Genomic DNA, 13607 nt, shown 5'->3' with positions numbered 1-13607 from the left:
GCCTGTCCCCTAGGACTTGTTTAGTCACCCAGTGTGGGGTTTGAGAAAACGAGACAACTCCCTACAGAGAAACCTTGTCATAAACTTGCCCAGAGATGTCAGCAGGCTGCTTCTCCGGGGTTCTTGTGCCTTCCTGTTTTTCTTCTTTTGTGTATTTATATGATTTCTGGTGCCCACGATGAAGACAGGCACTTAGTAGATACTCAATAAATATTCCTTGCATTCCAGATTAACGTAGCTTAAGGGTAAACGATAAACATTTAAGAAGCTATTTCATTACTTAATTCAAAATAAAGCAACAATCAAAATGCAGCCTTTTCCTCCAGTTAAGCCTCATTCGAACAGGACAGAACCGCCTAGGTCCCCGTTAGCCACATCTCTGTGGAACAGGAAGGTCCTGAGGGCAGGCTCGGGAACAATCCCCCCAAACTGCCACACGTGGCACATGACCTCTTCTACCCAACACAAGCTCCGAAAGTGTCGGCTGAAAGGCTACATGGGTGCAGTGGGAGTCTAGCAGCCTCGTCCAGAGCTGCCCGCGAGCTGGGCACTGGTCACACGCCACACCTCCCCTCCGTGCTCTCAGAAATGTACTCACAGAGAAATCCGACTTTCACTCCACCATCAAATCGTCTCCTGGTCATAAGTCAGTGCAACCTGGTGACCAAGGACCAGCAGGGCCTGGGGGTGACAGTTCCCAGGATCCGGTCTCAGGGCTGAATGCAAGCCCAGCCCTGCCTCAGCAGCAGTCTTGGTGCCTCTGCCCCACCCCCAGGCAGCTCCTTTCCAGCACCCGCCTGGCTCTGCGCAGCACAGGTAACCGGCAGGGCTGTGCGTGGGTGACTCAACCCATGCGGTTGGCGCCAACCCAGTAGCCACCCCGGCCTTCAACCCATGCCCACCCCAATGCAGCCTAGAGCCCAGACTCCCCCTTCTCCACCCTGGGACACCAGGCTGATGGATCCAGGCCAGCCATCTCCACCCCATCTGACCCCACAACCTCACAAAGAACGTTTTTAAGGATCTCTTTACTGCCCTGAAATGAAAGTCATAAATAATTAACCTAGAACATCACACACCTACTTAAAAATGCATTACAGTGCCCTAAGTGGATTATAAAAAAGAAATAAAAGAACAATAATTTGCGATGCAATAAATCATATTTAAATATGCAAATGAGCAGACGCTGGATAGTTAGGGCCTCAGAGACACCTGGAAAACACGTTTGGAGGAAAGACAGGTAAGATCACGAGAAACAAAGGCGCCGCCGCCTATTAGTAGGGTATTCGATATGTGTTAAAATCCTACAGAAGATCTGTTTCGGTCTAAAGCTGGCGGCAGCTCTGGGCTGAGACAGGGACACAGGTCCTGCACAAGCGAATGTCCAGCGGGACACTGCGATCCGGGTGGGAAGCGTGACGGCCTGTCCTACGCGGACTGTCCTGCACATGGGGAACGCGATGACACCGTCCCTGTCACCGGTCACGGAGGCGAGACTTGGCCCAAGTCCGCAGAGCTGTGCTTCTGTTAGGAAACACTGACAGTCACAGTCATGCTATTTTCTGTGCTGGCAACTGGTCTAGAGGAGAGCATGCGGTGCGATCTTGGCCAGATACTGGGAGAACACGTGCCACAGCGCTCACGCGAGCTTGCAGGCGCTTGTGCAGAGGTGACAGGGAGACACCCCAGTGTCCCTTCCTGCTGCTCTGGCACTGTCGCAGGCACAGTGACTGTGCAGCTGGGGAGCGGTCCTGTCAGCGCACGGAAAACTGAGAGCCAGGGAGCAGGCAGCTGGCGGGACCTGGGTCCTGAGCCCCCAGCCAGGACCGCCTGGATCCCGCAGAACTCCGTGTGAGTGATGCCCACGATTGCTCTTATGCACCTCTGTCCTACCTGGGGTAGGGCTCTTCTCTTTCTCCAAGCCAAAAGTAGGGCCCCTTTTACTCATTAGCATCGCCTCATTTATTTGCTGAGCCAAGACTTGTAATTCACGAAGAGTCCGGATCCCGACATTGTACCCTCTGAGCCTTGTAACCCCGTGGGGTCAGGACCCCCACTCAGACTGAGCGCCGAGGCCATGGAGGAGGGAAGGGACTCACCAGGGTCAGGTCGAAGAGTCCGGATCCCGACATTGTACCCTCTGAGCCTTGTAACCCCGTGGGGTCAGGACCCCCCACTCAGACTGAGCGCCGAGGCCATGGAGGAGGGAAGGGACTCACCAGGGTCAGACCTCAGGGAGGTGACCATCGCTTGTCCCTAGCTCTGTGCTGACCCCCACTGGACGCAGAGGCCCCCAAGTTCTATGACCTGAAGCCTTGCTCTCCACAGCCACGTGACACCCAGCATCATTTCACCTCCTCATTATCGGGGTGATGTCACCCGGATTTAAAAATTGTGTCTCTGGACGTTCCTTATTAAAGTATGCACATCTCATCTTGAAAGACCTCATACGTATTCACGAGCACAAATAAATGCTTCATGAGTCCCCGGCTCGGCTGTGGGAAGCTTTGAAAGGCACGGGACGGGGCCGGCGAGTTTCGAGCTGGACCCACACGCAGCGTCAGAGTCGGCTCCCAGTCATTCGCTCCCTTACCCGCTCGACGAGCGTCTCGTAGGCAAATCGGAGCCGCGGCCCCACTCGTGGGGACACAGACAACATTGTGAGTCGAGTGGTGGCAGACGGATAACCCCACGAGAGAAACGGGACAGGAGAGGACCGGAGGTGACTGCCCAGGACACGGGGACTGCTTCGATCAGGTGGAGGAGGTATTCCAGCCACGACCCAGGGCACAAGCAGAGGCGAGCAAGAGAGGATTTGGAGAGATGGCATTTCAGCGGCAGGCCCAGCAAGTGCAAAGACCCTGAGGTGGCCATGAGTCTAGTGCAAAGCGAGCAGGGGAGGAGCTGTGTGAGGAGGGTGGGCACCAGACGACATAGGGTCGGGAGAGCCACGGTAGGGAGTCCGTGTTTTAAGGTGAGAGCACCGGGAAGTCGCTGAAGATGTTCGGTGAGCGTGACAATCTCAGCTGGGTGCTGTGAGACTCATTCTGCCGCCCGCAGGGCAGCCACAGAAGCAGGAGGCCCCACAGAAGGCCGCCACAGTCGCCGGGACACGAGGGGCCGGTGGCCTAGGTGGGTGACGGAGGAGGTGCTGACAGTGGATGAGGCAGCGGGGTGGGGCAGGGTGGCAGGGGCCGGGGACTCAGGACAGACGAGGCCCAGCCTTCCCAGAGTCAGTGGAGCGAGCAGGACAGGAATCGCGTGGAGCCACATAGAGAGCTGGCGGGGAGCGCTGGAGAAGGCGGGAGCTGGGACTGCCAAGCCGGGGACAGCAAGGGGACAGACGTGTCCTACGTGCTGCCCAGGTGAGGTGCGGGGCAGCTCTGGCGGCTCACAAAAGCCTCGCCGGACAGGTCGTCTTGTGAGTGGGCACCGGGGCAGGGGCACCCCGCAAACGGGAGCAGCCTCTCCCACACAGGATGCCAGAGCCTGGCAGGAAGGGGCGATGGGACCTCGAGGGGAAACAGGAGGAAAAGGACAAAACCAGAAGCCAGCGTAAGAGCCTGGGTCTGCGTGCTGTGGGGGCTCAACACTGGCCAGGAGGACCCCCAGGAATCCAGCGCTGGGCACTGGAAGGGTCTGTGCCAGCAGAGGCCCTGAGACAGAGCCCGGGGAGAGCTCGAGGACCAGGGAGGCCAGAGCGAGAGGGCGGGAGGGGCCGGTGCTCACCAGAGTGGAGGGAAGGCCCTGGAGGCTCTGGCAGAGCGGCCACGGGCCGGCTCCGGGCTCGCAGAAGCCTCTGGCTGTGTGCGCAGCACGAGGGAGGAGGACGGTGAAGGCTGCCCTGCTCCAGGCAAGGGTGGCACCCTGAGCCCCTGCACCAGCACTGCTGTCCCGGAGGGGACTGCGCCCAGGGAGTCGCCAGACAGCTGTGGGCCTCACAGTCCAGGGCTCCCTTGCTAGCTGGCGTCCTGGGGCGAGACTCCCCTCCTGTGTGCCCTGGGGGTGTCACGCAGCTGCGACCACCAGGGCCCAGCAGATTCTTCCTTCCCCTCTCACCTCCCCACCAGCCCCACGGGAAGCGGAGAACAGAGCTGTCCCTGCCTGTCGTCACCGTGCCACACGTTTCTGAAAACAAGAGGAAGCACAGCGTTTTACGGACCCACACCTTAGCTCCCCACTTTGGCCATGCAGAGTTTCAGCTTACAAGGCCTCAACAGGCAGGACTGCTGGGCAGCAGCAACAACTGCTCCATTTTACAGAGGAGAAATCTGTGCGATCTTTGCTCAGAATCACCAGTGGGTGCACAAGTCACCCATGTGTCCTGCCCCCCACTCCCTCCCTGCTCCCGCTACGTGACCTCTTCACTCCTCCACTCCTCTACCAGTGCTCACCTCAGGGCCTTTGCACATGTTGTATCTTCTGCTTGGAAACAGACATCTCTCCTTCCTAGGTGTCCATGAAAGGGTCTGTCTCAGAAAGGCTTTCTGTGACCATTTAAATGATTTGTGCACCTGTCCCTGACATCTCACCTGCCATAATTACTTTATGGCACTTGTACCACCTGACCTAATACAGCCCTTTATAATTTTGACTTATCTGTCTCCTTCCGGCAGAAAAAAACTCTGCAAAGACTTCATGAATGTGACACTAGGCCTAGAACAGAGCCTGGCACATGGCAGGCCCTCGATAAATATTTGTTAAGTGACACCAGCGAGGATAAGAGAGCCAGACCTAGACTCACCTGCAGATGTCTGCAAACATCCTGCTGCAGGAAGGCGTGCTGGAGAGGACACCTCTGACAGCGTGAACGTGGTCCTTCAGTCATCACAGACACCTGAGGCAGGACACTTACAGGGAAACAGGTTGGCCAGGCGTGGTGCCATTTGCCTGTAATCCCTGCACTTGGGAGGCTGAGGCAGAAGGACTGCCCTGAGTTCGAGGCCAGCCTGGGCTACATGGCAAGACCCTGTCTCAGAAAAAAAGAAAGGAAGAAAAGAAGGGGCACGTGGCATCACTTGTGTGCGTGCGTGCGTGTATGTGTCTGTGAGGTCTGTTTGCTCTGTTGCTGTCTCACAGCCACCAGGACATGATCCTGGGGCTCCACCCTCAGGATCCTAACTAACCTGATCCCTCTCCAAAGTCCCCACCTTAACACTGGAGTTGGATCACGTTTCCGCCCTCATAGTTCATGACACTGGAGATTAACATCCCACAGGCAGTCAGAACAAACCCCAGCAGCGGGTTCCCTCAGTGGCTGCGCATCACACCCCACATCCCAGGCTCTATGCCTGACAGCAGCGCTCTGGGGGTGCCCGGCCCGACCCGGCCTCCTGGAGAGGGTGCGGCACAGACAGAGCAGAAAGGCAGGGCAGGGAGTAGGATTGGAGGTCGGGGGAGACGGGGGAGACACACAGAAGGGACACAGATGAAAAGGGCGGGGGATGCAGTTCAGGGCGAAGGCCTCGGGTTCCATCCCCATTCCCCCAAAAGTCTGCAACACAAACAGAAGCATTTCAGGGCCACAGACTCTGCTCCCCGAATCCCACAGCAGTGCACAGAACCAGAAGTCGCGCGCGGCACCAGTAGGCCCAACGGCAGTTTCCTCTCCTGCCACCTGGGGGACATGGCGTGCCCTCTGGACAGGTAGGGCAGCCTAGGACCCGGGTGGCTCCCAGCAGGGCCGTCAGCGGCCCCCCGGGCACCTCTGACCTCCACATCCCGAAGAGGCCGAGCGAGCACCCGGGAGACAGCTCTGCCAGGAGAAGCCTTTCCCACTCAGGTCATGGCCAGAGACAGGCAGGCGGCCCCGCTCCTGAGGAAGACGGTGGACAAGGGGCCGAAGACAGAGCCTGCTGGGTAGTGGGAAGTGTTCTGCAGGAAACCAGAGACGGAGGACAGCAGGAATGGGTGGGGCCACGACACGCGAGCAGACCCGGGAAAGAAAGCGAGAGAGCAGAGGAAGGCCCAGCTGGGGAGGATCGCTCCAGGCCCTCCCTTCCCTCTCCTGTCCCCCTCTCTGCCGGTCCTAGGACCACAGCCACACTCTCCACACCCTGCCGAGTGAAACGCCGCTTCCAACACCTGGGCCCACATCTGGGGCCCGCAGGTGCTCGACCCACCGGAATCACCAGCTCAAACTCTTCGGCCCATTTCTTCTTCTGAACAGCAGGCCCCTGAAGGGGGGGGTGACAGGGTCACAGGACGTGATGTCTGAAGTCACCTAGTAATGTACCCAGTAGATAGGCAGGGCTCAGAGCACGGGGCAGATTCGTGTCTCTCCTGGTCCCTTAGAGAAATTGGAGAAGCTGGGCTGACTGCCCTTCCTTCACATGGCAGCAAGTGAGGTGCAAACAGGACAAGGACCCTGAGGTCCCCGCACATCAGGAGACTGTAATGGGGACCCTGAACCCTCACCCCAGCCCGTCCCTGTCAGAAAGGGGCAGGGAAGCTACAGCGACACTGGGACCCTCGGCCTTTCCACAGCCCCCCATGGCCACTGCTTTCTCGTGGTTCCCGGAGGAAAAGAAGGAGCTGCAGATCTGGGGTGTGGAGCCCTGGGAGTGCCTCTCCTTACAGATTTACAGGCAGATCCAACCCATCCGGCCGGATGGAGAGAGGAGGCAGAGAACAGCAGGAAAGGCACAAAAGAAAAAAAGCTAAAAGAACAGAAGACAGAACCAAGCACATAGACATGTCATGAGACAAATAAAAATTAGAAAAGCTAAGAAAGAAAAAGCGGGGGAGACACAAAAATCAAGAGTGAAATAATGAAAAAAATAGACAAAAAGCAAACTAAAAAAAGTGCTGAGTCCAGTCCAGGCCCACCGTCTACTCAGCCCCTGCCTCTCAGCTGGCTCTGTTCCTAATGGGGGCAACAGGAACCAGCTCTAGGTCTGAACCCCATGGCAACTGGACTGGAGCCCCGGACCGCAACCTCGGCTCACTGAGCAGTCCATGGCGCCACCTGCTGGACCGTCTGGGCACTGCACGTCTGCCTGGAAGTCATTTCACAGCCCTGTGGGTATCCTGGCAAGGTGGTGTAGTCTCCAGTTCGAAGAAGGAAAGTGAGGCTTTGAAAGATAGCGACACCCAAGAGATAACTACTCAGCAAGTACAGAAGGCTGCCAGATGCAAGGATAGGCAAGAGTGTCAAGTCTTAGGCCAACATTGCCTGCCTAACACCAACCAAGCCAGGCAGCAGAGCAGATGGCTGGAGGTGTATGCTCTAGCTGAGGGCAGGTGTGGCTTGTATTCCACGCTCTAGTGGGCTATGACTGTTTTGTTTGTTTGTTTGTTTGTCTGTTTGGGATACAGGGGATTGAACCCAGGAAGCATTGAGCTACACCCCCCAGCCCTTTTTAATTTTGAGACAGGGTTGTCCAAGCTAGGCTCGGATTGGCAGTCCTCCTGCCTCAGCCTCCCACGTAGCTGGGATGGCACGTGTGCTACCACACCTAGCTTTTTTCTTTTAATTAAGCCATGATTCACTGGTGCCTGGCACTGGCCGACACTGGAGATAGGCATGGTCCCTCTTCAGGGTGCTTTGCGGAGGCTGCAAAGTACATAGTTGTTTAGATGCAATAATAAAGTAGCCAGCACATCCTGTCCACCCGTGGTTTCCAAGTAGCCTGAACAGCGCTCGTGTCTGCGTTGAGGAAACCGAGGCTCAGAGGGGTTCAGACACCTGGCCCCTAATGTCACCCTGGAGAAGCAGAGCCATGGCTCAGGGCCGCACCTGCCATCTTTGCCTTTGCCTGGGGGACTCGGGCCACCAGGTTCTCCCTGAGCTGACGTCAGCACAGCCACTCCACAACTGTGCACCTGGAAGGTCAAGAGCCTCGCTGGCCCCACAGTGAGCCCGTGGGCCACATGGAGAGACTCCTTGGCACCAGCTGCTGTGTGGCCAGGTGGGACTGCGAACCACTGAGCAGAACTCCTGATTTCAGGAGACCCTAACAATCAGAATTCAGAAGTAAAATCTGCCCGTTTTAAAGTCAAAATTACAGTAACACTATCAGGAACGGGGGGGGAGGCACATCTATTTCTTAGTTTCTGCCAGGGACCACCGGTCGGCGTCCTCCTAGGCCCTGGCTCTGAGCAGCCCTTTCCTGTCTCATCTGTGCTAAGCGGGCCCAGCCCTCACGCTCAGCCTGAGGAGGGGCTGACTTGCTCTAGAGACCTCCTTCTCCCCTCTGAACCGAAGCTGCCCTGACCACCACCTCTGGGGCCATCAATTTTCTCCCCGCAGGTCCCAGGGCAGAAGACAGAGCTTCCTCTGAAAGCGTCTGCCTGAAGGAAAACATCAGATCCTCCCCGTCGACCCCAAACACAGGCGAGGTGAAATCTCTTCTCACAGAGCAATTTCCCCCGGATGCAGACGCTGGCTTCAGATACTTCCAAATCACCGGCCTGTCGTGCATGCCAAACCCACCGGGATGCTGTGTGTGTTACAGGACGGTCTGGAAAGCAGTTGAAAGACGAGGAAACCTCGGGGAAGAACCCAGGCGGTGTTCTGGAGAACCAGGCCTGGCAGCTTTCCCGGAGGGGAAGGGGCTTCGAGGTGAAAGGGCCGTGGTGCGGGATGGCGGGGCCAGGCAACGTAGCTCAGCGGGTCCTGGGTGGCCATGGCCAGTGGGAGGCCTCCCCAAAGGAAAATTCCATAGACCTCAGTGTTCTCCAAAGTGTGGGGAAAGGAGTAAAGGAGGGCGGGAGGGAGGCACAGGGCCAGTGCAGCCAAACAGGTTTGCAGGTCAATCCCAGCCCAGGGAATGAGATTTCTCTGGCAAATGAACCCAGGCAGCTTCATAATGATGGCCCGACCCAGGCAGGCAGGGGAAGATGGCAGCCCTGACACACCCAGGCCCAGGGCTACACAGAGCTGTTCTGATTGGTCTGTTTGGAGTCTGTCTTGATTGGCCCGTTTACACCAGGCTGGATTCTGATTGGCCAGGACCAAGCACTTTCTTGAGTATTTTGAACTCCTTCCTATACAAGGAGCTTTTCAGGATGGGGCCAAGGACAATTCAGTGGCAACCTTTGAACACACCCTGACACCCTGGCATACTTAGAGCACCCAGAAGGGGTGGAGAACTGGTGGGAAAACAGCAGCCATGTTTTCTACCATCAAGTAAAACAACTCAGTATCCAAAATAAAGTTAAGTATGATACAAAGTCCCTTAGTCTATAGTTGGAGTCACAGCCTGCCTTGTGATTTCAGGGAGTCCTCACCCAGCCCCCTGCAAGGGAAGCTTCGCTGTTCCCATTATTAAGGAGCAAACTGAGGCACAGGGTGGTGACATCACCGGTTTAGGGGCCCCTGGCTCAAGGGCCCTGACAGTAGAGACCGGGACCCTGATGGAGAACCACCCAGACCAGCAGAACCACCTGAGTCACCCTCCGTGTAGCTTTCCAAGCTCCACACCCACACCACTCACCACAGACCAAGCAGATCGTAGCCTCCTCCTTTGTATTATAAACTGACTTTAATAATAATAAAAAAATCTATCAGGTATTTAACAAGAAGAATCTGTACATTTTAAAGTAAACCAGTGCACGACACCTTGGCCCTCAGGGCCCTTCTCCGTGCCCCTGGGCAGGGCTGAAGCGGGTCATTGGTTTTCTACCTGCAGTGAGATATAGCAACAAAGCCACCTCTTGAAATCTTGTGCATGGTGTCAGGTGGGGTGGTCCCGGGGGCTGCAGGGGCCAAGATGCCTCAGCAGGAGCTCCACACCCCACATCCCCAGCCAGCCAGGGTGACAAGACATCCCCTCCCTTCCCCCTCTGCCATGTTTCCCTGGAGATGCCAGGACTGGGGTCCTCAAATGGGTCCCTCTGCCCAGAACGGCAGGGTCACTTCCTGCTTCTGGCTAAGGGGTCCCTAACGCCCAGCTCTGAGAAGTTGACACCAAAAAAAATAATAAATTACAAAGTCCACCGCCAGGTGTCCCCGGTGCCCCCACCGGTGCAGGATGCTTCTCCGGCAGGTGACTCAGCACCCCTGGTCCCTGACCTTGGCCAGGCCACCTCTCAAATCCTTGCAGCTACCGTCCAGAGCAAAGCCCCCAAACCCAGCAGATGCTGGAGAATCGAGGGTGGAATCAGTCAATACCTGTGAGCGATACTTTATGACCCTAACATTAAAAAAGAGGAAATACTGACATTTTTAAAATTTTCAATAATTTAGTTCCTTTTCTTTTTTTAGTAGAACTGGGTAAAGCTGTCAATACTACCTTATGTTGGTCCTGTTAGACAATATACCTCTCTTTGAAATTTAAAATGTCAAATATATAATCATACAACTTAGAAAAAAATCTTGACAACAACAAAAACCCCAAAATATAAACAGCAGAGATGTCACACCACATAAATAAAGTCAGAGCAAGTCTCATGCCGGGGCTGATGGCTGCGTCCCGGTGCCGTGAGCGACATCAGGGCTGGTGGTGCAGCGTCCTCCGGGTGACTGCGTCCCGTCCCCATCTTTCCTGACAAGGGCCTGGCTTTCCCCAGTCTGCCAGGTGGGTTAGGACAGCGGGGCTGGTGTATCTGGAAGCTAAGGAGAGCATGTGGCCTCCTGGAATGTGGGCCTGGGGGTTCAAAAGTGCAGGCTGCGCCATCCCAGGGAGCTGGGGCCCCCATGACCTCCCCCTCTGTCCCCTGTGGGACCTGCGGGGCCAAAGTGCAGGGCCCCACTGCACCCATGAGTTCTGTGGGTCCCCAGACCCCTCGGGCCTCTGGCAGGAGGACAGAGATTGTAACGCCCAGGCAGATGAGCCAGATGTGGGAGCTCAGGGTCGCAGGTGTGTCCTGGAAGGAGGCAGTGCAGGAAGCCAGGCAGCGAAGCCCAGCAGCCAGGGCAGAAGCTGCAGGTGGCACGGTCGGAGGAGCGGCCTGCTATGTCCTGCCACGCCCCACACGCATGCAGCCAGGTCCGCGTCAGAGGTCCCCGTCCACTGGAGGCTGGCACAGGCGGTAGAGCCTAGAGGTGGAACAGAGGGTGAGGGGGGCCCAGGTGGCAGAAGGCATTTAGCATTATTTCCAATTTCATTTGAATGGGTAAATCAGGACCAGAAAATGAAAACTCTTAGATACGAGGTAGAAAATCCCCCTGCTGCCCAGTCCCCTGCCCGGGGTGGGCTCTTTCCGTCTGAGGCAAGCAGAGCCGTGCGGTGACACGGTGGTCAGACGGGTCTCCAGGCTGGGCTGCCTGGGCTCAGAACTCCGGCTCTGCCCCCTACTGGCTGTGTGGCCTTGGACACTCCGGGGCCTCCATCCCCAGCTGCCCATGGGCTGTCTGGGTAAAACGGGTTCCATGGGTAGAGTCTGGAACAGTGCCCAGAGTGAGGTAAACGGGAGACTCAGTCACACGAAAACCGGGGAGACCCAGACAGGTCACACGGAGGGCAGGGTCCTGGCCTTGACAGTCACCACTAGGGGAAGCTGCCTGAGGGCGGGCGAATGGGACTCCATATTTTTTCGTCTTTGTTTTTATTTCATCGTTCATCTGGGGCTTTCGGGACACAATCACTGTGTGATCCAGGCTGGCCTCACGCGCGTGACCCTCCCGAGTGCTGGGATCACAGGCGTGCACCACCATGCCCTGCTCTGTACAGTGAGTCCCGGATTTATGAACGTGTCCCATTCCAGAGAACTGTTTGTAAGTCAGATCCGTTCATAAACCAACAAAGTGAGTCTCAAACAGTACAGCAGCACGCCTGTGTTGTTTTGGAACTTCCTGTGTTAAACTAGTTGAAAATAAAAAGTTATTTAAAACCTGTAGTTGGATGTTGATGGCAAACTCAGTGGGCAAAAAAGGACAGACTGAAATGAGTTAAGGTCCCCACAGGAGCCTGCAAAGGTGTAGAAACAACACGCAGAGGGGGCAGGAGACTTAGGTGGTCCACATGGCAGGGCGTAGCCAGGTAGAGGGGACTCATACTGGAGATTCCGCCTGGTCCTCCCAGCCAAAGTGGGGGCTCCCTGGGGAGGGCGGGTGACAGACTGAGCCAAATTTGTGGCTTCCCAAAGTCAAGTCTCCGTAAATCAGAGATGGGGCCCACGGAACACCCGGGGGCACCTGGGTAAACCTGGAGATGGATGTCCAGCCCAGGCCTGGTCCTGGCTTTCCAGAGGGAAGGGACAGGGCAGCCACTCACCGAGGTGCACCCTGGGGCATCTGATCCTTCACTCGGAGGTTTTTGGCCAGAATCTCCACTCTGGGGCCCTGGAGAGGAAGAGCCACCAGGGTACTGGGAAGTGCAGGGCTCCAGACGGCCGAACCCCACCTGGCACCATCCCCTGCCCCAGAGCCTGGCCGGGCCTCACCTGCTTCCGCATGATGTCCGTGGCCTGCATGATGCACTTGGGCAGCAGCCCGTGGCTCCGTGCCAGGATGGCCGCCTGCTCCAGGGAGACACTCAGGGTGCTCCTGGAGGGGTGAGGACGGGGCAGACAGAGTGGCATGGGGCGGGGCCACATCCTGCCACACGGCCTCACCTCCTCCCACCCCCTCCCGGGAAGGGCCACTGAGGCCCGGCCCCCAGGGTCCTCATTTAGTCAGGGAGGCCACAATGGCCTGTCCCTCCACGTCCCTGCCGTGCTCTCCCCCTGGCAGTCATCACCACCCTCAGGTACCCACTGCTAAGCCATCTGCACCCCGGGAGGCAGCACCAAGAGGCAGGGGCTTGGTGGGGCTACCCAGGGCCCCAGCACCTTGGGAAACCAGTGCCAAGTAGCTGAGGGCAACTTCCTGGGGGCCTCAGCAGGGTCTGAGACGGACACACTGGGCCCTGGCTCACCTGTTCGTAGCAGCCCCTGACCCCAGACCTCCTGGATGAGCCCTGGCCCTCCACCTAACTGGACAGGCGAATCTGTCTCTCTGTGCCTTGGTTTCCCTAACTACAAAGCAGTGTGGGCTCCGTGGGCCAGAGACTGAGCAGCAGCCCTGGCGTCGCCAGCCTCTCCCCATGTGACAGCCACGATGGCGTCCAGACACTGCCACATGTCCCTGGGGAGCAGAGTCGCCCCTGGCTGAGAACCCTGGACAGGAGCTTGCCAGGCAGGACCCCTCTCCCTCACATGGCTCTCGCTCGACACAGGCTTAGCGGGCCCTGCCCAGTGCAGGCCACGGCGCCAGGTGCTGCTCAAACAGGCCCCTGCCTCAGGGAGCCACCCTGCCCCTGGGGGGCGGGAGAACACACACCAAACCCAAACAAGTATTAGCACAAGAATCAGCTCGCCTAATTCGACCAGACCAGGGCTCCCAGGCGGACAGCAGGGAGGAGGACTGCGCACAGGGACAGCCTGGGGGAGAGGTGGCCTCTTTCTCCCGGGGACAAGCAGCAGGACAGAGGATGGAAGGGGGGCCGGGGCCAGGTCCCCCTCGGCTCTGTGGAGCTGAGCCAGGATTTGTCAGCGCTACACGAAGGGCCCCACAGCTCAGCTCCATCAAGGTGACCGGCCCGAGAACCAGCACAGTCTGCAGCCTCCTGAGCCGACAACCACTGCCTGCCCATCTCAGACAGATGAGTGCAGGTCCTCAGGGCCAAGGCCTCGTTGGGGCCCAGCAGAGAGCGGCAAGACCAGGATTCCAACGACATTACCGC

The 13607-nt window shown here is 57.4% G+C and overlaps 1 protein-coding gene across 1 annotated transcript in view; it reads right to left on the bottom strand.

Annotated features, from left to right (window-relative positions):
• Positions 1-10901: 10901 nt before the first annotated feature.
• Prex1 (phosphatidylinositol-3,4,5-trisphosphate dependent Rac exchange factor 1) overlaps positions 10902-13607 on the bottom strand; it is a 110329-nt gene continuing 107623 nt past the window's right edge. Inside the window, exons 38-40 of the mRNA XM_033767200.1 lie at positions 12328-12430; positions 12159-12226; positions 10902-10981 (exon numbers count right to left, since the gene is read on the bottom strand). Coding sequence (XP_033623091.1) covers positions 10939-10981; positions 12159-12226; positions 12328-12430 — 214 coding nt within the window. The 3' untranslated portion in view covers positions 10902-10938. The remainder of the gene's footprint in view (positions 10982-12158; positions 12227-12327; positions 12431-13607) is intronic.

Source organism: Fukomys damarensis, unplaced genomic scaffold (genome assembly GCF_012274545.1).
Source record: "Fukomys damarensis isolate Sample0158 unplaced genomic scaffold, DMR_v1.0_HiC HiC_scaffold_22, whole genome shotgun sequence".
In the NCBI taxonomy this organism is placed as follows: Eukaryota; Metazoa; Chordata; class Mammalia; order Rodentia; family Bathyergidae; genus Fukomys; species Fukomys damarensis.
This window is presented reverse-complemented; position numbering and strand designations above follow the sequence as displayed.